Source organism: Dermacentor albipictus, chromosome 1, assembly GCF_038994185.2.
Source record: "Dermacentor albipictus isolate Rhodes 1998 colony chromosome 1, USDA_Dalb.pri_finalv2, whole genome shotgun sequence".
In the NCBI taxonomy this organism is placed as follows: Eukaryota; Metazoa; Arthropoda; class Arachnida; order Ixodida; family Ixodidae; genus Dermacentor; species Dermacentor albipictus.
The window spans coordinates 488,445,880-488,470,200 of record NC_091821.1 but is presented as its reverse complement, the minus strand read 5'-3'; the positions used below and the strand labels follow the sequence as shown (position 1 = coordinate 488,470,200).

General features: G+C 46.3%; 1 protein-coding gene across 5 annotated transcripts in view; it reads right to left on the bottom strand.

The window, feature by feature from the left end:
* Positions 1-232: 232 nt before the first annotated feature.
* The window catches only part of LOC135912764 (polypeptide N-acetylgalactosaminyltransferase 11-like), an 80,951-nt gene continuing 56,862 nt past the window's right edge, over positions 233-24,321 (bottom strand). For all 5 annotated transcript variants that reach the window (XM_065445329.2, XM_065445306.1, XM_065445314.1 and 2 more), the window contains exons 12-14: positions 23,069-23,170; positions 19,453-19,584; positions 233-7,200 (exon numbers count right to left, since the gene is read on the bottom strand). In XM_065445329.2, the coding sequence (XP_065301401.1) occupies positions 7,057-7,200; positions 19,453-19,584; positions 23,069-23,170 (378 nt within the window). In that variant the 3' untranslated portion in view covers positions 233-7,056. The remainder of the gene's footprint in view (positions 7,201-19,452; positions 19,585-23,068; positions 23,171-24,321) is intronic.

Sequence of the window (24,321 nt, the reverse complement as noted above, 5' to 3'; positions counted from 1 at the left end):
TATTCGTGTTTGACGTATCTTCAAGTAAAAATGGTACTTTTTAAATAGTACAACAGTATCATAAAAATCAGACATTGCCTCTGGTCTATGTTTGTGCCTTTATTATAGCATTCTCGTATGCCTATCCCTATCACTGAAATGCTGGCTGCTGTCCATTTAAATCATTTTTAAATGCTAAGCACGTTTGTGATTTGTTCTCTGTCACCCACTGATGATCACCCCAGCAACCAAAAGCTTCTAACAAACTTTACTTTCTTATTGAATTTTCTGTGAATACAAAGGCTCTCGGTGGATTAAATCTGATGCCACAAAGAACTGCAATTGACTGACAGAAGACACTCTGCACTTCCTTCCACTGCGTTCTTTCACCAGCAAGGAAACGATCCTAGTGCCACATTATCAAGCTAAAGCAGCTGACTAATTGTTTAGATGCCAGTTAACATTTCAAGGCGATGCAGAAACAGCAAGGAACACTGTAGTGGAGGGCTCCATAAAATTTTGAATAAATGGAGTGCTCAAACGTACAACTTAAGCTAGATGCAAGAGAATTTTCCCACTCTTCCCCTGTTCAAAAGCAGTCACCGCTGCTGGGAAGTGAACCTGGTAATGCTAAGGTAATAAATCATGTCTTCAAGAGATACGGCACAGCAAAGCAGTCATTTTGAGATACGGCACAGCAAAGCAGTGATTTCAATTTTACCTTGTATCAAACAGATGGGGCAGTTGGAGTAAGGGTACACACATGGAGCAAAGAGGCTCCATAACCATTCTGCGATTATGTAATTAATATTCACTGTTACCATGCACATGACACTTAAAGGCGGTGCCTACATTCGAATAAATATGAATGCTGTGCATAGAAAAAAATGGCATGCAGTTCTCCAAGCACCTGTCAGGTAGCACGTGCGGCAGAAAGGGCACTGCTACCGCTACTGTCTTTCCATGTGGGGTAAAATTACCTCGATTGATACACATCCAGTTTTAGAGCAATGTTTTGATCAGGGACCTTTGTGGCAGTTTCATGCTTTGTCCACATGACAATGCTTGTACCATAAAGTTATGTTAATTCTTTAGTTATTCCTTCTGTGTAATACCAAGCGCAATACAATCATTAACAGCAGAAGCCTAGGAAAACTTCTGCTCTTGGAGTGACTTAGCAGAGTGTCAAAAAGTAGCAAAGCCGTCTTAAAAGCAGGATATGCTTGTACCGTAGTGGGTGAAACATTGGAGGCAACAGTGGTGGCCAAAAATTAAGGTTTTCTTTTGGTGTAGCTCTGCAGCCTGAAATTCAGACATACACCTCACTGATGGAACATGCACACGTATGTTGTGCCACTCGATTTGATGTGCCACAAATCAAGGAGCCATGACGCAAAGTTTTTTTCTTTCTTTCCTTCACAGCACCTGTGGCCTCTACACCTTTGCTTGCAACTGCCTGTCACTTCCTGAGGTGCTGTACTACTGTAAGCATGCCACACCATAACTCACTGCACCCCAACTGTCGTAGCTTTGTATTAATTGCACGAGCAATTTGCTCCACGCAGTACGAAGAACACCTATTTAAAGACGTACAGTGCAAGATGGAAAGCCAGCTTTACAAAGTAACCACAGTGCTAGATGAATGAACCCAGGGTGATGTAGAAGTCTCCTCTGCCAGTGAGCACCCCAACCACTGTGTTAGTAACCCCTTCAGTGTCTGCTGTCACCCTGAACAGCCGTGGCCTGATGTGTTAGCACGGTGTCAAACATGCACTTGAAAAGTGATACGGCTTGCGCAAAAGCAGATTATTTCCCCGCTACAAGGGGAAGGAATCTGTGGCAAGAAACGAAGATGATGGAAGTACGTAATGGTAAATTCCGTGAATGTGCTAACCTCCTCCTGGCTTTTGTGCCATCTAGGTTCTTACTTTTTCTATTCCTATTCTGCATTGGGAAAATGGCCCGAGAACAGAATTACTCCCATTTCTTAAGGGATCGTGATCTGTAGAGTCAAATGAAAAAGTTTCGACGAGGGGCACTGCAAACAAGCATGGACAAGGCAGTGGCGATGTTGTCCTTCGAAGCAGTGACGAGCATAACACTCTGGCCAAATGGTCCTTGCACATGAAATATTTCACTACAGAAATACACCTTTTCCCCTTTATGAGACCCTGCATTTCCCCTGCCATTTCTGGCTGCTTTGATAAGCCTCAAGTCCTGGACTGCAAGCTCTTTTTCTCAGATAAGCTCAAACCACAGATAGTAGGTAAATGATTGGTACAGGCTATCCATTACCTGTGATTCGAAGCTGTATTGATGTGCAACCTATTTATCATTGTTACGCGCAGTGGCTCTGCTCAGTGACCCAGAATAAAGGCACGTTTATAGTCCAACGGTATGGGCGAGCGGGCGAGCGGCGTTCACGGTCAGTCACGCTACGTCGGTTGCGCTGCGCCAGCCGAGATGCCATCCCCTCTATCCTTCAACGCGCACGCTGTCGGCTGCTATCTTCAGAGCATGCGCAGAACATTCGCCAAGTCGCGCCGTCCGCAAAAGCCGTCTGCAGAGTTGTGTTGGCACCTTTTTCTTCGCGCGCAATGCATTGCGGTGTGAGAATTCCGCCGACTCCGACGCGCGAATGGCTCAGGAGCCATATCGGCGTTGGGCCCGTTGGGGAGTGTCAGAAGCCGTCGGTTACGTTGGCTGTGCCGGTGCGCCCGACTATAGAGGGGTTGTTTTCGCCGACGTGACGTAGTGTGCGTGCGTGCGTGCGGGCGTTACGTCGGACTATAAAAGGCCCTTAAGTGACCCACAACACGGCAACAACAGTGTGACCTGCCATGAGTGGTAGGTACCTAAGCAGATGGTAAAATCAAGGTAAAAGACCACTCAAAGCCTGGTTGAGTGTAATACACAGAGAAAGAAAAGGCAGTTCTATATGAGTGTGTGACTACAGCAGAACCTCGTTCATACGTTTTGGAGAATAATGCAAGAAAGAATGCACTATGATGAGCAATAAGATCCAAAATCACTAAACAATGTGACAGGCTCAAGTGTGGTTTACATCAACGTGCTGCGAAGCATTGCAACAGGAAATGCCAACGCATGGCAAACCGGTGGGGCCTGAGCAATTCAAGATGGGCATTGCTTTTCTTGAGGCTTTGGCGAGTTCATGCTTGCGATCTTCAAATTCGGCCTGGGAAGTTTTGATGTGCCCACTTGGCGTGAATTGTTGTGACACAAGATGCCGATGCGCGTCGAGCTGATGGGGCCCAAGTGATGCGAGATGCACATTCTCGTTTTCCTAAATCAACGGGAAACCGAAACGAAATCGAGCTGGTGGGAGACATCGGAATACTATGATGCCTACGATGCCACCAGAATGAAACATGATGCTCACTTTGCATTGCAGCAGGTAATGACAGCGCGTATTAGGTTTATCCCCTATTAAAAGCGGGTAGTCAACTTCCAACAACACTATGCCCAACGCACTGTGACACAGATAGGTTAAAATGCTTATTGCAATCGGGCTGATGACGATAGCAACACTAGCAGGGCCGAAAGCCTCACGGACTTCCTTTGTAGTGTAGCTATGGTGCGAGATTTGCGTCACCCGAGTAGACATCGCTCCTCCTAGGTGGCAGGCCAGGAGGAGATTTGCTGCTGCCATAATAGGAAACTCAGTGCCCGCTGGCATATTCACGTGAGACAGGCGGACAAGTATTGTGAGAAAGCTGCTGTGGCAGGCTGCTACCATTCTCAATACCTTGCCTGGCACTTTTTCTTGTTTACATGGGATCTAGCAACTGTAAAACATATACAATTGCAGTTTGGTGCTGAAAGAACATATTTTCGCAGGAACGCATTTAAGCAGAAAAAAAGGAGGCGCCACTGTGTTGGGTAATTTTTTTTGTTCTCGATCGTGAACATTGGCGTTGAGAAACTGTACGTAACCAGATTGTATCAACGAGGGTCTACTGTTTCCATGAATTCACCCTTTCAAAACAATAGAAGCATCATATTTACAAGCAAAATTATTTTCAAACAAAGCACTCTGTTCCTGGGCATCATTTGCTGGCATACCAATATTATAACTTTTAATGCCAAGGCACCAAAATATGTGATGAAATTATTTTTGGCACCTCTTGTGATTCCTACAGTGCAACTCCGACAGCAGTGCACTCTAACATTTCAGCCACGACAAGCGGGTTTTCCCACTACAATGCAATGTTTCTTATCGCCGCTACAATAGTTTCGGGAAGTACAGGTGACCAGTAACCTGCAGAACCCTGAGTAGGTACCAAATAAAGGAAGCCCCTGTATTCTCCCAGCCCCACACCCGTAGTCTGGAGATTGCACAGTTAAAATAGAAAAATGCCAGACGACAGATACGTAAGCACATGGCCTGCCTAAAAAACCAGTTGTACAGACATGCAACAAAAAAAAGAGTTCGTACACGATGTCACATACAACAAACCCACAGTACCACTAACAATGTCAAACTATACTACAGTCTCAGTTATAGGCAGCAAAGGAGCAATAAGAAGTGGAGAGTGTAATTTGCATGATTAGCCTCAAGTAGTAATTGCCACTCTCGGGCAGATGCCCCTAGTAAACCTTCTAAGCTTAGAGGAGAGCCACACATTTTAGTAAGCTCCTTTATTTCCTTCATATCTGACAGATCAAACGCTTAACTGGAGAATAACTTTTTCATTCATGGCACTGCATTCGAGACTTAAATGCGAGTGTTTTCTGGGTGAACTTTTGTTCATGCTATAACATCAAACGGTGGGTGTAATTACAGCTAGACTTAGTCATCATCATCTCCAATAGGTAGCAGTATACACGAAACTTGTTATCACCAGCACAAGCATGTGCCCGGCTTTCTCCGCACGCCCCATCAAATTTATGGCTTTATCCTATGGTGCGTTAGTATCTCGCGTTTGCAACAGACACACGCACCTAAAGTTGCGTGCAACATTTAGGAGATTCTTAAGAGAAGAGCATGAGATTCACTTCAAGTACTCCACAAGCAAGGTGAAGAGCCAATTTATCCACAGCCAACCACTATAAACACCCCAGACGTGGCAAGGCAGCATCTGACATGCAGTGGCTGGTGTACATAGTGCCACAGCTCTTCAGTCATGCCAGTTGCAAAATAATCCATAGCCCTCATCTCCAGACATGGTGATTGGCAGAAAGCATGGAGGTCTGCCGATTCTTGCATCCCTATGGATGACAAGACTAAATCGGCACAGTAACAAGAAGAAGAAAAACAGATCTATGAGCCCACTCTAAGCAAAACCAAATACTAAATAAACAGCATTTTCTTTTTTTTTCCCTTTTCTTTTGTAATCGCAATGGAGATGTGCCTTAAGGCATAATGTTTGGCATTTCCCACCAGCCAGATTTGCCATTTTCAGCACTCTAAAGCACTTCATAGGCTACAACACACCAAAGCAGTTTCATTTTGTCACTGACTGATGGCATGTACGGTAGGTCAACAGATTCTGCGACGGATCAACAGTACAAAGCACATTTACAAAAGTCGCATGATTAAAGACCGCAACCTGGCACAGCTGTCAGGGCTCCTAATCATAACAGCAGGTCTGGCAGTTGCTACAACTGTAGTAGGCCACAGGCACACTTGGCTGCTCACAATGAAAACCCCTGCAGAGCTCCCTGCCTGTAAAGGGCAAAGCTCAGCTCACGTCCATATGGAGTGACGCTAGGCAAGGCTCCAACATGGCATTGATTTCACGAGACAAGAGGGCTTGCATTCGGCTATTTATATTGCTTGCGAAAAAAAAAAGATCAAGCGCCTTCCAAGCTAGCTGAGTGCATGAGACGTCACATTGTCTTTGCACATCCATAAGTAGCGAGGCGAATATCCTTTGTCATCAAGAATGTACAGCTCTATGCAGCCCACAGACACATCAATTAATTGTCCTTACATTTAAAAGGGTAGTCAGAAATGGGCACAGGAAGGTTGACATTGTGGCGGCAGCCACTTCAATAATGCAGGTTCAGGTATAAAGACACGCCATCACCGACTACATACATTCACCATACCAACATAAGTGTTCCCTTATGGGTGCTTGCAGTGGGTTTTTGCATTTTTTATGTTCTGACTCTGCCTCTCGCCAAATTCTAAATAAAAGTGTCATTTAATCTTGCATGATGTTTATCACAGTTACTGAAAAAAAGTAAAGGTGTTAATATCTATGCACAACCACACATTAAGACACACTGGAGCGAAATATTAAGATAATCTACATTGCCAGATTAACATGTAGCAATAGCAAATAGGTCACTCTTATCATCAGTGAAGGCTTGAAAGGCCAGTGAAAAAGATTAATAAATAAACAAAAGACAATTGGTGACACAGCTTTGAAATCTTTGAGCCACCTTCCCACGACACCATAGGTTTTGATGGCCTATTCATGGCTAGTTCATTTTAATCAATCAAGAGAATAGATTGCACTCGAAGGTAAGTAAAGGCTCAAATTGGCCATCTTCATCTCATTTTCCTGCACAGAATGGTCCCATATAAAATAAGAAATCTTACGTCCATAACTCTACAGTGACTGCAGTCTGGGCTCTAAATGCAGAAATAAATATTTCGGCCACGATTTTTTCCCATTTAGAAAAATCAACATCTCTGGCAAAATTTGGAAGAATGCTGCACCGATATAAAGCTGATCCAATATTCTACTTAAGTGTCTCTTTAGTACCAGTCAAAAAGCAAGTACGATTGAGTTTGCCTCAAATGCAGAATTCTCCCAACTTTCTACACTTATGAGTCACCCAAATACACAGAGGCCGCAGAGAACACCAACCGCTCAGAAAACTGCACACGCTACTGTGCGTGGCAGCTGAGATTCAGACATGGTTTGAACACGCATTAAACAAACATATTCCGTGCAAAGTCTCTCATAACGCCTCACAAAGGCGAAGAAGGGTGTCATCACAAAGAATGTCCACATGATCACATGCAGCGCACCGGTATGTTTTGTCACGGGATCGCTCACGTACTCTGACAGAGATTCTGCATGGTGACTGCTAAGACTCGGTGCGTCAGTGCGCACCCACCAGGCGGAAGTCCCAGTGGTGCACCACCTTTGAGTCATTGCACATCTCGAGCGTGACATGCTGTCCAGCGCTGGCCTTCTTGGCGCCCAGGCAGAGGCCAGCCGCCAGGTTGTACAGGGCAGTGCTTTTCTGCAAGGGCACGCACAATAATGTCATAGCATTAGTGCGAGCACTTCTGAACATTTATCCTCTGCTGCAGGTCAGAAAGCATGAATGAGTGGGCAAACACTGGTAAGTGACACTGTCACACAATGTAGAAGTGAGTTGACGACAAAGGAATTAACTGAACAATTAAGGACAGACATTTAGTGGGCAAACTTGTGCCCACAAGAAAAAAGAACAACTCGGTGGCAACGATTGTGAGAAGCACAGCAGACATCACTGAACCAAATGAAGCAGCAGTTCTTGATTAGCCCTTATGTATATGTGACGTAGAAGTTTCTCAATGACAATGAACTCTCGGAGCTCGGTGAGCAAGCAGCGCCGCAAAACCGAAAATATGGTGCCATCGTACAACCGAAACAAAGCAGGCGAGTCTCCATTACCATAGTCATTGGCGGGAATAGTATGTGAATGACAGCAGCACCAGAGCAATTTGTGCTTATTGGTGCCTTTAAAGCCTTAATTCTTCTATTTTGTATTTATCGCTGCACATAACACTGCGTTGCTCGAGTGCCATCATAGCTGCATAGTCACCATCTGTGATTGCGTCGATAGTTACCACGGTTTCGTCTACAATGGTCGCGGTAAACAGTAGTTTTGTTTTGACTCGGCACGTGCGTTGGCCACCTGCCTTCAGAACTGCAATGTTGCTATCCAAGATCATGCCGATAGCGACCGCGGTTTCGCCCGCAGCTGTTGCAGCAAATGGTTGTTTCATTTTGACTCATTGCAAATCTCTCAAGGCTGAAGAGCACCAGCTACGTTGTGATGTAAGGACCACCTGCTGGCGACCAGCTCATTGGCGAAAAAATAATCCGGATATGCGCATGGTACTGAAAAGCATCTCAGATGAAGGTACACACCACAACCGAACTGCGAAAAAAGTTGCGAGGCCTTTGCCACAGAGAGTGCTAGTCAGTCAAAAGACGACAAGAATTGCAGCTTCTGCACCATTTCTGTGCAGAATAGAAACAGAATTTGCTCATTCATTCAGTAAATAAAAGCGTGTTGGCCTTAGTCAGCACTTGTTTATTGTTTTCTTGATTTCCTCATTAATTTGACATTCAATTAAGCTGGAAGTTCTTTTTTTTCAAACCCATGAAATATGAATGAACGACCTTTTGCTATAGTACAAGCACTAAATACAATGCTCGCACCGTTTCGACAGGCGTCGTGAGCTCCAAAAGCGCTTACATGTGCTCTGAAGCTGTGGCCAAAGATTCGTGTCGTCCACCCAGTCCCCGTCTACGATATCTGCTAGAAATCAGCGCCACGCACATCCATTAGGTGCACAGAGGATGCTGACACAAGTAACGGACATGTCACCACCTGATAAAACTTGGCGGCGCCCACGGGATTGCCATGAAAACTGTCTATAATATGATAAGACATTGCTACAGCAGCACACACAAAAAAAGACAAAGGGAAGCTGATGCCGTATGCAGCAATATTCTAGTTGAGATTAAGAGCAAAAAGTGGATTTGAGATTGGAGCAGGACATACAATGGTGCACAGCAGATAAAGCAGTGGCCTATTGGAGAAATGCAGTAAGGAAATTTGCAAGCACAGAATGTTTTTGAGTGTGTGTGTGTGTTTATTGACTACACAACAATATGAATGACATATAGGATGGTTTCAGCTGAGGCAAGACATGGGTACCTAACTTAAGGTCGCTGTGAGATCTCACAGTCTAACAGTCGATGCATATGCTGATGAGAATCTTGCAGAAACTGTTTTGCTCGAGATCGCGTCCCTGAACTTGCCAGCTGAGGGGGCGGAGTAGACACGCTTTTCATAATATACTAACACCTTTGTGTTGAGCATTAGCTGCAGATTGACAGGCACATCAGGAGGTGTCATTCCACTGGCAAGCTTGGGAGCTTCATTACCAACAGCTGTGAAGCTTCATCAAAAAACATGCAATCCGAGCCAAGCAAGCAGGAATGTGAATTTGAAAGGCATTGTTTTACACAATTTAGTGGGAATGTGCACGAACGTTTTGTTAAGGCAAACCACGAAAGCATGTGATATGGTGTAAGGCAGCAGAATAACATACAAAAACGATGCAGACAAGTACAGAGAGAACAGTAGTAATAATGAGATATAAATCTGAGGTCTCCCTTATGTATCTGCAGCTTTCTTCCACTAGTCTTTGAAAGTACGACATATGGTACAAGCGCAGCATAGCTTTCATTGCAGGCATGTGCAAACTGTGTAGAAAGCACAGCGACAGTGGTGCTGCATCATTAGCTACAGGGTGCTAAGCCTTTCTTTCTTTCTCTTATTTGTGGATATTACTATGTTACGCTATTATTGTTATGCTTTCTATCACAGAGGTGCTGTCAAATTTGAATAACTGCATTCAAAAGGACCCGAAAATTTATTCGAAGTTCCACTTAAAGGGAAGCTCACTGAATGTAGGACTTACGTGCAGCACTGCATCAGGCGGTGCTTGTGCACTGAGCTAACACACGAGTGATAAGTTCCATGGCAGCACGCGTCATGTGCTGCCATGAAGATCCCACAAAACTTAGTAAGCAGTACAGCAAAACATTGTTAATTCAAACGTTGTGGATTCAGAAAATTAGATAATTCATGCTCTCACTTTGGTAATGGTGACTGTGTGCATCACTTAATGTCATCAAACTTCTGTTCATTCAAGCCTATCTCGTCTCCTACCAGTTAAGTCAGAAGACCCTCGCTGCGCGCCGAGCACCGCTTGCCGCAAACGTGCCATGCAAAAGGGGCGAAAGAGGCACTAGCGTAGAACCAAAATAAAGTGGCAGAGTCCACGCTGCCATTGACATCGGCAGCACCATATGGAAACAACCAGGTACGGTTTGTGCCTTTAAATTCTTTCGTTTACCACCGCGCGTGACACCGGGTTGGCTGCATGCCTTCAGGAGTGTCTGGGGTCTCCTCTGGTCCCACTGAAAGAAACCACGGGTTTTTCTGCAGTGGCTGCAGCGAGCAGCTGTCTCATTTTGACTCAGCGGAAGGTGCGTGCAACGTGCAATGTCACATAAACCGTGGAAGCCGTCGAGAATGAAAAGTATCTCTACCGTGGCTTGCGCCGCTTGTGTCGAACCCACCGGCTACACTGTGATGAACAATCTGTTGCTGACCAGATCACTGGCGAAATATAACCGGGATGTGTGTGCAGCAGTGAAACGCACGTCTACTCGGATGATGCAAATCTCGCACCATAGCAACACTGCAAAGGAAGTCCGTGAGGCCTTCGCCCCTGCAAGTGCCAATCGGTCACGAAATAATGAGAATCGCAACTTGTGCGTTAATTCTGTGCAAAAAAGAAATGAGGGTTGCAGATTTCTTCAGTGAGTAAAGGCATGTTGATGTATTAAGCATTTGCTTATTGTTTTCTTAATTAGTACATTTAATAAAATGACATTTGGTGAATTCTGACATTTTTTCTGGTCTCAAGAAATCCGAATTAACAAGGTTTTACTCAATGCTGATAAGCTCAGACCTTTCCACTCTGAGCTTGAGTGAAAAGCTCCAATGAAGCAACATGAACACACCCTTATATTTTTCTTGGAAGGGAATCAAGACCTTGAATACACACATTATTTTTTAAAGCATGAAATACTTTTAGCTCCCACTGTCGGTGACCTTAAAGTGACCTTAAGCCAAAACCTAGAGCCGTTACCTTGGCACTCAAACGAGAAGAACCAAGCAAGTTGCGAGAACAAAACAAGAGCACCAAGGCAACCAATCAAAACTTAAAAAATGCGGTCTTTGGCCCCCCAACCCTTTATACAGGACTGCATTACATACGCTAATTACTGCCCAAACATGTTACAAAATATATTGCTTCCAAGTTCTTCCTAATGTTTGTTCACAATATCACTCAAGCTGTGACTTCTAGTACGCTGATGTGTTATTTGCCATTTCCAACAGCGACATTCAAAAGGTGGATGTTTACAAAAAAAAAATGTCTTCAGTTGGCGAGTGTGCATTTATTCAGTCATATACACTTCCTTGTCATCTTTTGCTGCTGAGCGCTGAAGACCAGCGGCCCACGAGCTCCGCAGTGCGGGTTTTGAGTCGCCTCAAGAGATGGCGCCTCACTGCATGGCACCTCCTTCAGACGCTTTAAACCACCACGGTGGCTCAGCAGTTATGGTGTTGCGCTGCTAAGCAAGAGGTCGCGGGATCAAACCCAGCTGCGGTGACCGCATTTCGATGGAGGCGAAATGCAATAACATCGGTGTCCATTGCATTGGGGGTACATAAAGATCCCTTCATGGTCAAAGTTAATCCGGAGTCACCCACTATGGCGTGCCTCAAAATGAAATCGTGGTCTTGGCCTGTAAAACCAAATCATTAAATTCATTCTTCCTCTAGCTAAGCAGTGCACTCTGTCTCTCTGGCGGATTTCGCTGCCTGTCGGGCGGCCTTCAGCCTGTTTTCTTCGTTTAGCTGGACAGCATCCATATGAACCAGTGCACAACATGGCATGGTGCGGTGTAGTGTGCTGGAGTGTGCCGTTGCAAACATTCACTAGCACTCGCCCTGCCTTCTTCTAGTCTATATGTTTGTCTATTCGCACTACAATTCAAGTGTATGATTTGAAACAAAACAGCACGGTTTTGACGGGGACAGCAGGAAGAAACAACACGTCCGTGTTGTTTCTCCCTGCTGACCCTGTCAAAACTGCGCTGTTCAGTTTCAAATATGGCTTATCAACTTGCCCAAACGTCCGTTTTAATCAAGAATATGAACATGCACTACATCCATTCTAAGGCTGTGGCTAGCATCATCTCCACCCAATCTGCTTTGCTGGTTGCCATTTCATGTCCACATCCACTCTCAATTATGGGAGTGCCAGCAATTTTTGTCACAGGCGAGGTCCCTATTAGTAGACTTCTGAACTGTGTGAGGGTACCAAGCCGACGCCAGGTGGCGTAGAGTCGCAGGCACGGGATGGTAGGCAACGGTGTGTGGCAGTGAGGGAGAACATGGAAGGTGTGTGTGCGCGGTCAGCATGCAGGGAGCACGTGACAACGAATTAAGTGAGTGATATAATCAGCGGAGCAAGCCACGTGCAGTGCAGCGGGACAGAATGCAGACTTTGTGTGTGTGCATGTGGCGATGATTTCCCAAAATAAAGAACATACTTGACAAGTGGGAGCTCGTCTGACAGGACCTAACATGGAGGACCAAGAATCGTATAGTGCCACCCAGCCAGTCGCGCAGCCCCTCCTGCCTTCTTCAATCATCCAAGGACTGTTGGCTTCGACCTCCGGGGCCACAAGGGAAAGGGAGAGACTCGCGGCTGATATAGCTCAAATTCAGGCCACCCCGCCGCTCAACGACACGGTTAGGCCTGACGAGACAACCGGCATGGCCAAGCCCGACAAGACAACTGGCTCGGGGCCAGCACTTAACATCAAAGAGGCACCTGTCCTACTGCCGAAATTCAGTGGCAATTCAGGACCAACACTCGCCACAAGACTTTCTGGAGAAGTACTCGGACTACTGCGATATTGCGGGGATCCCCCCTGACCGCCATTTGTAGTTGCTTCCAGCAGCGTTGGAGGGGTCAGCCAAACAATGGTGGCGCTTCTCAGGTGAGCACCCCGACTGGCAGTCCTTCACGTCCGAATTTACAGCGGAGTTTACCACTGTTGACTACAAGTTTAAACTAAAACCAGAGCTACATCAGTGCACTCGGCATCCGGCAGAAAACCTCAAGCAGTTCATTCATGTCAATGCCGAATACTATGACCATATAGGAGAGCCTGTTTCAGATGCTGAAAAGGTGGAATGCATGTGGAGACAAATGCATCTGACATTCCAAGACCTAACAGCCAGCATGAGCTTGGCAAACCTGCAAGAAATGGCAAAGACAGCCGACCCTACTATGGAACGCGCTTGGTATCCCCTGCACTACGCGCCACCACCACAACCGCATATTGCACAAGCAGCAGCTGATTTGGCCTTCGTCTATTCATCTCCGCACACCACTGCAACGCCCAACCAAACCCTCCCGGCCCAGCAATGAGAGTGGCAGCTGCAGCCTGCGGCAGTTTCGGATTCTGAGTGTCCATGGTCAACGACGCTTCATGCTGGAGTCCCGGAGTGGAACCCCTCACCTGTGCCGTTCGCTCGTGCGCCAAACACAAGGGGCAACTACACTTCGGCACCGCAACAACTCTGGAGAGCGCCTCAGACCTTCGGGTTTCAAGTTACGCAAGGTATCCCGCGATTCAAGCCACCAAACAGCAGTATCCCCTGTTGGCACTGTCGCGGTTTTGGCCACATTGCACGTCAATGAGCTACTGCTAGACCCCGCAGCCAACCACGCTTTTATCCCTGCAATTCCCCGGGATACTACAAGCAGATTGCCCGGAAATGGACGAGCGTAGCCACTTCTCCGGCCGACGGCTCCGAGACGTCCCTGCAAGTGCTCGCAACAGCCGGAAATAAAGAACCACTGCTTGAACTGTGGATTGGTAACGGCATCCTTTATGCACTCGTGCACACCAGGGCAAATGTGAGCTTAATAGGCAGCCGTGCCATCACAGCGGCCAAGTGCACAGGAGTCACCTGCAGCGAAGAAGCACAAACCCCGAGGCTTGCTCGCTCATGACTGGTCACAAACTGCACAGATGGTTCGCTGTCATATTCGTTGACAAGGTGGGTCCAGGAGGCAGCATTTTCTTCTTTCTGCCAAGGCTCATTTGGAGAGGAATACCTGCCACCTCAAGAAAATTCCACCAAAGGACAACATCGTGACCAGAGCTGTGTCACGATGTTGTCCTTCGGTGGGATTTTCTTGAGGTGGCAGATATTTCTCTCTACATGGGCCTTGGCAGATGGCCACTGCACTCTGACCCATATGGGCTCATCAAATTTAGAAAGGCACCGACGCGGCCATCTGCGTCGGATGCTGAACACTGACCCCTGTCAGTCTGTAAGACAGCATTGTTATGCGATAAGCAAGGTCAAAATCCTGATGAAGATGTTGCCAGCTCTCTACAGGCACTTTTTTGCAGATGTACAGGGTGTGTGCCACAATTCCACTGAGAGTGGCGAGTATAATCTAAAGAACCTTCAGGAGGAGCAGAAGCAGAAACTTAATAACATCCTTGCAGACCATAACCGTATTTTTATCACTCTGCCAGGTTGCCCGTCCCTGGTGGTTCACAAAACAGACACAGGCCGCCACCCACCAGTTCGATGCAAGCTGCGCCCGGTTAACAGCCAAAGAGAGAAATCCTTGATGGGTGTCTCTAAGATTTATTGGGCCAAGACCTCATTGAGCCCTGCTCGAGCTCCTGGGCCAGTGCCCCTGTATTACTAAAGAAGAAAACTGGAGGATATCGCCTTGTGGTCGACTACAGACCCTTCAATGCAATAGTAACTGTGCCAGTATATCCCATGTCCCTCACAGACTTGGTACTGGCTCAGCTCGGCCGCGCTAAGGTGGTTCATGAGCCTCGACCTTGCTCGGGGCTTCTTTCATGTGTCGGTTGCTCCCGAAGATGTACCGAAGACTGCATTCCTATGCCACAGAGGAGTGTTTCAATTTAAGCGAATGCCATTTGGGGTAGCAGGTGGGCTGGCAACATTTCAGTCTTTCATGGACAAAGCATTAGAAGGCATAAAACACAACTACTGCAGGGCATTTCTTGACGATGTGCTCATTTATTAAAAAATTTTTGAGGACCACCTATAACATATTGATGAGGTACTGCGAAAAATTGGCTCTGCAGGTCTGCCAATCAATTCCAGCAAAGTTGCATGCTGTGAACAGGCATCAAAGTTCCTTAGACATGAAATCTCTCAAGGCAAATGTCAACCTGACCAAGACAAGGTGCGTGTGGCTGCAGAGTTCCCATGCCCTAAAACAGTCAAGGAGCTCCAAATGTTTTTGGGCCTTGTGAGATACCACAGAAATTTTATCCCCTGGTTTTCTGACAAAGCCAGACCCTTGACAGCTCTCAAGAAAGCAGCCCATTGGGTTTGGAGTGCTGAGCAACAGACAGCATTCGAGACTGAGGCTAACTCTGGCAGGCTGTGGATCTGAACAGGCCCTTTGTGATTGAAACAGATGCCAGTGTCACTGGCATATCGGCAGTGTTATTGCGGGCAGTTGTAGGTGAACTCAGACCTGTGTCATTTATAAGCAGCACCGTCAGCGCTGCTGAAAAAAACTATGCTGTCCAAGAATGCGAATACCTTGCTGCGGTGTTGGCTGTCGATAGATTCCGGCCGTATGTAGAATTCGCATCATCTGAGGTGTACTGTGACCATGCATCATTGGCTTGGATGTTTACGACTCAGCAGACATCGTGCAGAGTGCGACTTTGGGTGTTGAGATCACAACGGTTCAAGTGTAGCATAAGGCATCGTAAAGGACAATCCAACATCCCAGCAGATGCACTAAGCAGGTGCCCCATCCCTGCTGCCGAATCTGCTCAGCCTTGTTTGGCAAGGACTGGTTTCCAGTCGAAGTGCACGAGCCACAACAAACCATTCGTTTCGAACTAGCAGGCCCTGTTGATGTGACTGATATGTCTCCCCTCACCGAAAGTGCTAAGTTACAGCTGCAACGACGCAAGGATCCACTGCTGCTGCAGCTGCTGCAATACTTAAAGTCTGGCCTGCTACCTGGTGACACTAAAGAGTCCAAGAGGGTACAGGATCTAGCTGATGACAGCGAAATCTTGAACAATGGTATCCTTATATACAACGTCGGTGAATGTAAGGTCGCCTGGCTTCCCCAACACTTGGGAGACATGGCACCGGAAATGGAGCGTGACCACCCCCTAAGTGGGCATTTAGGCTTCTTTAAAACTTGGAAACATGTGAAGAGCCGGTTCACATAGCTCGGTATACACTCCGATATCTCCCGTTACATCCGCAGCTACCAGCAGTGCCAGGCTTTCAAACCTCACCGGCAAAAACCAAAAGGACTGATGGACAGGTCATAGGCCACCCACCCAATGCAGCAGCTAAGTATGAATCTTATTAGGTCACTGCCCACAACCCCTCGACGCGACAAGTACATCCTGGTGGTGCTTGACAAGTTCACCAAGTTTGTGGAGCTTTTCCCAATTAGGTGCGCCTGCCTCCAAATTATTCATCAATAATATTATCTATGCTTTTTGCTGGCATGGTGTACATAGCTACATTTCTAGCAACAATGGCAAACCATTCATAAGCAAACTGTGGAAAGGCATCCTCCAACACTGGGGAATTGAGGAGAGCCACACAGTTTCATACAGACCAGCAGGATAGACTGTGGAATGCCCTAAAGCAATGGTTGAACAATGCCTGGAAGGCTACTGCACTTCCTACAGGGACTGGGACGAAAAGCTGCCCAAGGTGGCGTTTGCAATGCACACGTCTCAAAATGAAGTCACTCGCTTTATGCGTGCCTTTCTGTGCTATGTACAGGAACTACGGAACTCGTGGAGCCACCATAATCAGGCCGCTGGCACCGATGAGGTGCCCCCTGCTGCGCCTCATGCCCTAGCTGCTGAACTGGATGAGTACCTTCGAGATGCCTGGACCTTTGCACAGGACCACCAAAATTTGGGAAAAGCCAGCCAGACAAAGTATTACAACAAAAAGCACACTCCAGCTACCTTCCAAGTTGTAGACTTGGTTATCCGGGACATACACTCGCTAAGTAAGGCAGCCATTGGATTCACAGCTAAGTTTGCCCCTTGACGCACAGGGCCATTTAGAGTGACTGCAGACATTGGACACAATACTTACATACTCAGAGACCTGGCTACAGGGAAACAGAAAGGCCTCGCTAATGCAGACCAGCTGAGCCCTAATCATGTGCCTTGGAAGCCCTCTTCACAGGATAAAGGGCAGGGGGGGGGGGGGTGAGATCTGTGAGGGTACCAGGCCGATGCCAGGCAGCGTAGAGTCGCAGGCACGAAACGGTAGGCAACGGTGTGTGGCGGGGAGGAAGAACATGGAAGGTGTGTGTGCGTGGTCGGCATGCGAACAGAGTGAGTGAAGGAATTGGCGGAGCAAGCCGTGTGCGGTGCGGGGGGACGAAACGCAGACTGCATGTGTCTGTGTGCGTCGAGGACTTCCCGAAATAAAGAACGTAATTTACAACTGTGAACCAATCAATACACCTGTTTTTAAACTGAAGCAACAAGGCAAGATTTGCGAATGTATCACTACTTGTTGGTGGGCTAGTTGGTCGCTACTTATTATTGTGAAAAAGATGTGAAACCATATGAAGAAAAAAATTAATGCAGATCCCACACGCTATGGGAATCGATATAAGTGAAGCTTTCTGTGCCATTTGCGCTGATTGAGGATAATTGGTGGTGATGTTTACGGCGAACGTTTAAGTTTATCAGCATTTAGTGCAATACTAGAGTGGCGAGCCAATGTTAAGCGTTACTTGCAAGCACCGCTTATGTTTGTCTACACAGCACGCAGAACACACAGCGAGACGTGTTTGCTTAAGGCGATGTTGTGCACCATTGTTCATAGCCTGTGAGAAGGTTAGCACTGTCACTGCCTCCCACAGTGAAACACATCATGGCAAACTTTAATTTAAATTTAAATTTAAATAAATTATGGAGCTTTACTTGCCAAGCCCACAATTGGATTATGAGGCACATGGTAGTGCAGAACTCCATACTAATTTCAATCACCTGGGATTCCTTAATGTGCACATAAATTTGAGTACACAAGCGTTTTTGCATTTTGTCCCCGTATAAATGCGGCAGCTGCCTGAGTTTCGATCAAATCCGCGACCTCCGGCAACGCTATTGCCACAAAACTACCGTGGCGCTTCCACAGTGTCGTTTAGACGGTGCGGTGCTTTAATGCGGCATTGCATCTGCACACCCTACGTCAACTGTTCGCTTAAAGGAGCCCTGAACCACTTTTTATCAATGTGGAGAAAGGCATTTGGAGTGAAAATAGGCTATTTCAGGAATACTTTGCCGTAAAAAGTACTTCAACGTGTTCAGCAGAAGCGGTGTTATTGGTAATCAAACATGGCCTCTGCTGTGCTCACATTCCTTCTTCAATGCCTTGCGCATGGAAGGCTACGACACAGCGGGGGCGTGCTCACAACCTCCCGCCTTCTAAGTGTCACCGTGGAATGCAGTTCAACTTCCGTTTTGGATGCTAACGCAGGTGCCATGACTTCCGCCTTTGGTGCCTTCGATGTGCTAAATATAAACCAAACGTGGTTGACATCAGCGAGCCACAGTGCGCTTAGCCAGTGAACTTGTGGCCGGCTGCAGCTTGATGTCAGCTATCGGCCAATAGTAGCCGTCTAAAAGAATAACAAAATAGTGCGTCTGATGATGAAATAATGCGTCTTGAAGAGAACGAGGACAGGGCCTGCTGATGAAAAAAGAGAGTTTGAGATAAAGGTGACTTCGCGATCCCCTTACGAGCTCCACCCACTGTATACAACAGCAAAACTTGGCCGAGATGTTAACAGCAGCATATGCCACCCGCGGACTATGTTTTTTCACCAAGCCCGAGGGGTGGTTCGGGGCCCCTTTAACAAACACGCGCCAGGTTTATCTTTTAGAAATAGTCTAAACATACCATAGCATACTTTGAATTTAAATTTATCCAGTTTGCTTAAAACCGTTGCTATGTCTAGTACTAGCGTTTCCTTGCTTTTTCGTGTCACATTTTCTCTTTCCTGCCCTCCCCCCCATGTATGCAACCTGAGAGGCTAGAGTGGCAAGGCTGCTAGTCACTTGTTTTCTGACAGAGTTATTTCTACCCATTCTCTGCCTCCTCTATGCCGTTTGATCTACCACCCCTCCAGACTGTTGCACATTAGTAGAAAGGTAAGCACTGCATTTTCTCAATGCTTTTGATGGTGGTCACAAATAAATACGGCAGTCGAGGAGGCATTGTGGCGATGCAACGGAAAGGTCCAAACACGTTTCTCATGACGCTTTCCCTCTCTGTCGTGCTCCTGCCATGTTTATACAGGCTATGAACCACCTCTTGATGCGACGTGCGCCACCACCACAACCACGATACGACAGTGATGCAGCAGCAGCAGTGGAGAAGTTGAAGGAAGAGGAAAGGAAAGCTTAGCTCTCAAAACCAGGCAGGAAAGAGGGTCTGTCCCATACAGCCATTCCTCCATATGGCTTCGCATCTTTTTCACCGTAATTTGCAGAAGTGTAGTTTGACAGCTCTGGCAGGCCATCATCGCATGCACAGCAAGTGACTCACATTGCTGGAATGGCGCCAGTCTTGGGAGCCGCCCATCTCGTGGCACTTGGCAAGTCGTGGGTACTCATCGCCCCCATCCAGGCACAGCCGCTGCGCCAAGCGCAGGTCGTGCAGTGCTGTCTCGTACCACAGCTGCAACAGTTGAAGCAATAATGGTACAGTCGAGCCAACTTGTAACAATCCTAGTTGTAACGCATGCTCGGTTATTACAAATGAACACAGCATGAGAGTCAATTTTCGTGTGGTCTGTGGCAGCACGTTTCAGATAGAACCAAGTTTTCGGAGCTCTGAGCTCCTTCAGAACAAACACATTAGTACAGCTGTGCAAGCTCATCTTCAGCAAAGCTCACAGTGATGCGCATTTGCTTGCTTTGAGCGAGACAGTCGGCATTCAAGAAGCAAAGATAGCTTACCGATTACGTTGTTAAATAATGTTTTTGCCATTTTGTTGTAAGTGGGCTTGACTAAATATGGTAAAGCCGCTTTTTGGGGGAGTGGAACAGCGCACACAGAAATCTAGCAGCTATGCAGAAAGGAAAGCAACAGGAAAATGGCAGACATAATTTTAAGAAAATGGCTAAGAGAAATATGGATTACAGAGAAAACATGGGTGACCATTACTCCAGTTGAGATCAAGAGGAGAAAGTGGATTTGGACAGGCCATGTAATGCATAGGGCAGTTAACCGGTGGTTGGTTATGGAAGCACTAGTACCAAGGCAATGGAAATGCAGTCGAGGATGGCAATAAATTGAGTAGTGCGATGAAATTATGAGGTTTGCATGCATAGGAAGAAAGCCACATGTTGTTCAGATCACCTAGAGAAGCCTTTGTCCTGCAGTGGACATGCTATAGGCTGATTATGAATGAATGTGAATGAATGATGTGATGACGAATAAGCACTCTGATTTAATCCTACAATCCTTCAAGAAAACTTGTTCTGCTGCCATCTTGTGATGAAAATGATGCTGGCTCTGATGGCACTGAAGCTCGCTTGAACGGTATTCTGCCTGGTGTTGCCCACAGGCAATAATTTAGGCTATTGCTAAAAAAACTTCCCCTCAAAATTTGTTCTTTTTGTTGAATACTTTATGTACTCGCATAATATATGCACACTTTCCCCCAAAAATTTACCCAAAGTTGTGAGTTAATTAGTAGACTTTTGAGCTAATTCTTTTATGTGGCCATTACTAAGCCTAATCTAGCTATGGCAGTAAGATTGTGCCCCCAAAAGACAGCTACCAATGAAGTGGGCATAAGTAATGGGAACAGGCAGTCTTCTATTTCTGTTACCTTGAAAACACTAATTCCATATCCAAATCTGTGTACGAGGAACTCACACAGCTGGCTGCCTCTTCAACCGCTTAAACTTAATAGGATTGTCTCAGCACAAGTGGTCCTCAGTAGAGTCAAATAACCTTGATATGGCAGTTCTCTTGAAGATGATGACAGTGTCATATAAATCATCCTCTACGTCTCTAAGATTCAAATGCACAGCAAATAAAATGTCTTCGAAAAAAATTGCAAATCAAGTCGGACATTCTCAGATACAAATAAAAAAAAGATGCATACAGAAGCAAGCATTTTTGAATATGAACTATTTCCATCAACAGATAGGAAGCTCAATGGTATGATGCCCAAACTTTGTCATAATTGAGATTCTCTCGCAACAGCTCGTAAGCCAACCTCAACTGTCCTGACATACTCTCAGCCCGCGTATGACGCCTCAGTGTGGTGCTGCACTGCTTTAAAGAGTTTATTTTGGTTTTTATGAGGGACACCTGCATCTCGGCATCAGCCAAAACTTTTTTGAGCTCAAGCTCCTTCAAAGTGGCCACAGCATGCTTCCTTTCCCATTAATTCCTCAATGCGTAGGTCCTTTCTGTTCTCGTCCTCTTTCTATCGCGCGTTCACCCCACGGACCATTTGAAGCATCTTCTTGATCCATAGGGGCTGCAAAAACGTCCGAAAAATCGGCCAGATGGAAAAAATGAATGCATGTCTTTTACTGCCTTTAAAGGCTCCTGCCACAGGCACATTCGAAAAAGCTATGAAGGCCTGTCGGTACACTTATTAGGCATATTGGTGCTCATACTGTGACAGGAGATACTGGGTGCACGCGTGTATAATTAAGGAATACATACTGTGTCCGTGGCAATTGCCCCTTTCCATGATTTTTATGCTTCACTGCAATACTTTTGCGTATGCCTCACCAAGTAACATTTCTGTATCGAGACGAAGCTAACTTTCGGGAACCGCTGTTCAGCAACGCACAGCGCTTTCCGAGCTTCGAAGCCGATCGCGAGGACCACAAAGGCGGAGTCAATGCCATTGCTGATAGTGGCGAATTCTTTCAATGAAAAACACTGCACCGAATGGCAAGAAGCCTAATAGCAAACGTCTAAGCAGTTAGGCCTAGCATTGACGCAGTGGTGGCTATGGCTTCCAGAGAATCTGTGTGCGAGAGCGCCGGTTTGAGGTGGCGAGGTAATCGAAACAGCAATGGTGGTGGCTTTGATTAATGCCGTTTTTGACCTGCAGTCACACTGAAAAGTCAGAAAAATTGGAGGGCGAAGAGTTTTTGCGTGCGAAATTTCAGACGTTCTGATACAGTGATTCTATGGGGTACATGGTGTTGCCGCGAAATCGTCCGAATTATTGGGCATCCGGAAAGTCGGTCGTTGACTGTACAGTGGCACCTCCTCCAGCCGACGAAAGGCCGTCAATGACGATTCATTATGATTGCTGTCTGTTACTCAGGCCAGATTACCCACAACTCTTGTTCCCTTTGAACAAATTTACAGCTAATTTTCCCTGATAGAAGCACAAATTCCCTGAGTTTTTCCAGACTACTCAAGATCCCTGAGAATCCCTGGTTTTCCCAGTTGGTAGACACCCTGTTTGCAGGTCGGTGAGCCTTCTTCTGTATCATTTCAGTTGGTACAGCACAGCGCGTCTTGCTGGTAGCCTTCACCTTTCTGTGCTGCTGTCCTCAAATGCACATGCACACTTCATCAATGCTGAAATACCTTCCTGATGTGTGGCTGTCATTCTTCAAACCATACTCAACAGCTACGAGCTTAAAGCCGGTGGTGTAGCTTGCATACTACTCCACTGTGCAACAATTCAGCAGCCAGATCAATCCACACATGCCAACATGACCAACAACCTGACCGAATTGACAAAGAAAAACATCGTGGAATAACGGCCATCTGAAGGCGGCGCTAGGGAACATTCGCCATTCCCAGTCGGGCCACCACCATCAGTCAAAATTGAAACCAGGTCACCACACTCGACAACAAGTTCAGATGTGACCACTATATGAGGGAAATAATATGTGCATTCTTAGTGGCCAATTAGGGGAAAGCATTCATTATGCAAATGCGTTCACTAGGCGAGTAACTACGGTATCTTTTTCTCTGTGTATGTTGCAGACTTTTACGAAAAATTAACATTTACTTCAGGTACGTTTTATGTATCGTCCTTAAAGGGTTAACTGAGAGTTGAACTAATGGAAGACTACTGCAGCAAACCCAACGTCATACCTATGTCACATTGGGCCAATGTTCACACTGTCACGGCACATGGAAAGATAGAAAGTGAAGTGTGATAACCCACCTGGCGCTTAACCTTGGCGCACTCCTGCAGCAAGAACACAGTGCCCTTGGTGGTGACGTCATCCTCCGACTCTACGCACAGATGAGTACCCGACAGCTGCAGCTGCATGCAGAGAGAGCAAAGATGCACACCAGTGAGACAACAATCAGCAGTGTTCTCCCGCCTACTAAACGATAGCACCCACCTTTAGTTATGCCATTCTGTATCAGAAGGGGGTGAGGATGCCTTTATATCTGAGACAATGTTTAGAATTCGTGGGCCAGCCATGTGTTGCCACTACAGGGAGCCTGCAACTTTCTCAATGCCAGTCCCACAAACCAAGCACTACACCAAGAGGATTAAAAGCTGTCTGTGGGTCAAGTGGACTTCTATTGGTGACTATAAATGCAAAAACAAAGAAAGAATAAGTAAGTGAAAAAGAGGAGTTTTGATTGGCATTTGGGGGCTTGTTGACAGACCAGTACACACATGTGTTTTAGGGCATCACCTAATGTTCGCTGCAGGACGAACACCCCTCCTGGTTACCTTTATTTGACCCTATCTTGCATCAGCCAACATCCAGCTATGCCTGCAAATGTCCTATCCTTGGCACCATCTAATCCGCTGATGTCCTGGACTGTTTCCCTTCTTCCCTTGGCAACTACAGTCGAACCTCAATATAATGAATCTGGATATAACGAATCATTGGATATAATAAACAGGAAATTTCGTTGGTCATGCTTTAGTTCAATGGAGTATTCTACAGTAGAATTTCATTTATTTTAACTCCAAGGGAACAGGTGATTTATTTGAATAAAACAAGAGTTAGAACGCACAGCGTCCTGTGCGTTATATTTAAATTGTGCTACATATTAAAATGTGCACTACAGCGCCAAGGACGTCACGAACTTGAACTCCAAAAACCATGCAATGGTTATTTCAAACGAAATCTCTCATTTTCATGCACCTCTCTTCAGGCAAATCCGAACCAAAGGTCAAAATTCCATACGTCACTAGCTGCCGTAACGACAGCAGTGGCAGTGACAAGATTGAAAATGGCCCGTCTTTGACACCAATCCCAATGTTTACACAATGTGCACTGTCATTGATACAGTCGCTCATGGGTTTCGCACATGCTAAAGGATTACCGCCAGTATTCGCGCAGCTGCTGGACACAATGCACACCGCAGTTGTGAACCTGAAAATGCCACGGAAGCAAGTGCAGACTGCTGACTATTTCAGTGCACTTAATGTTTGACACACAGTTCAGAGGT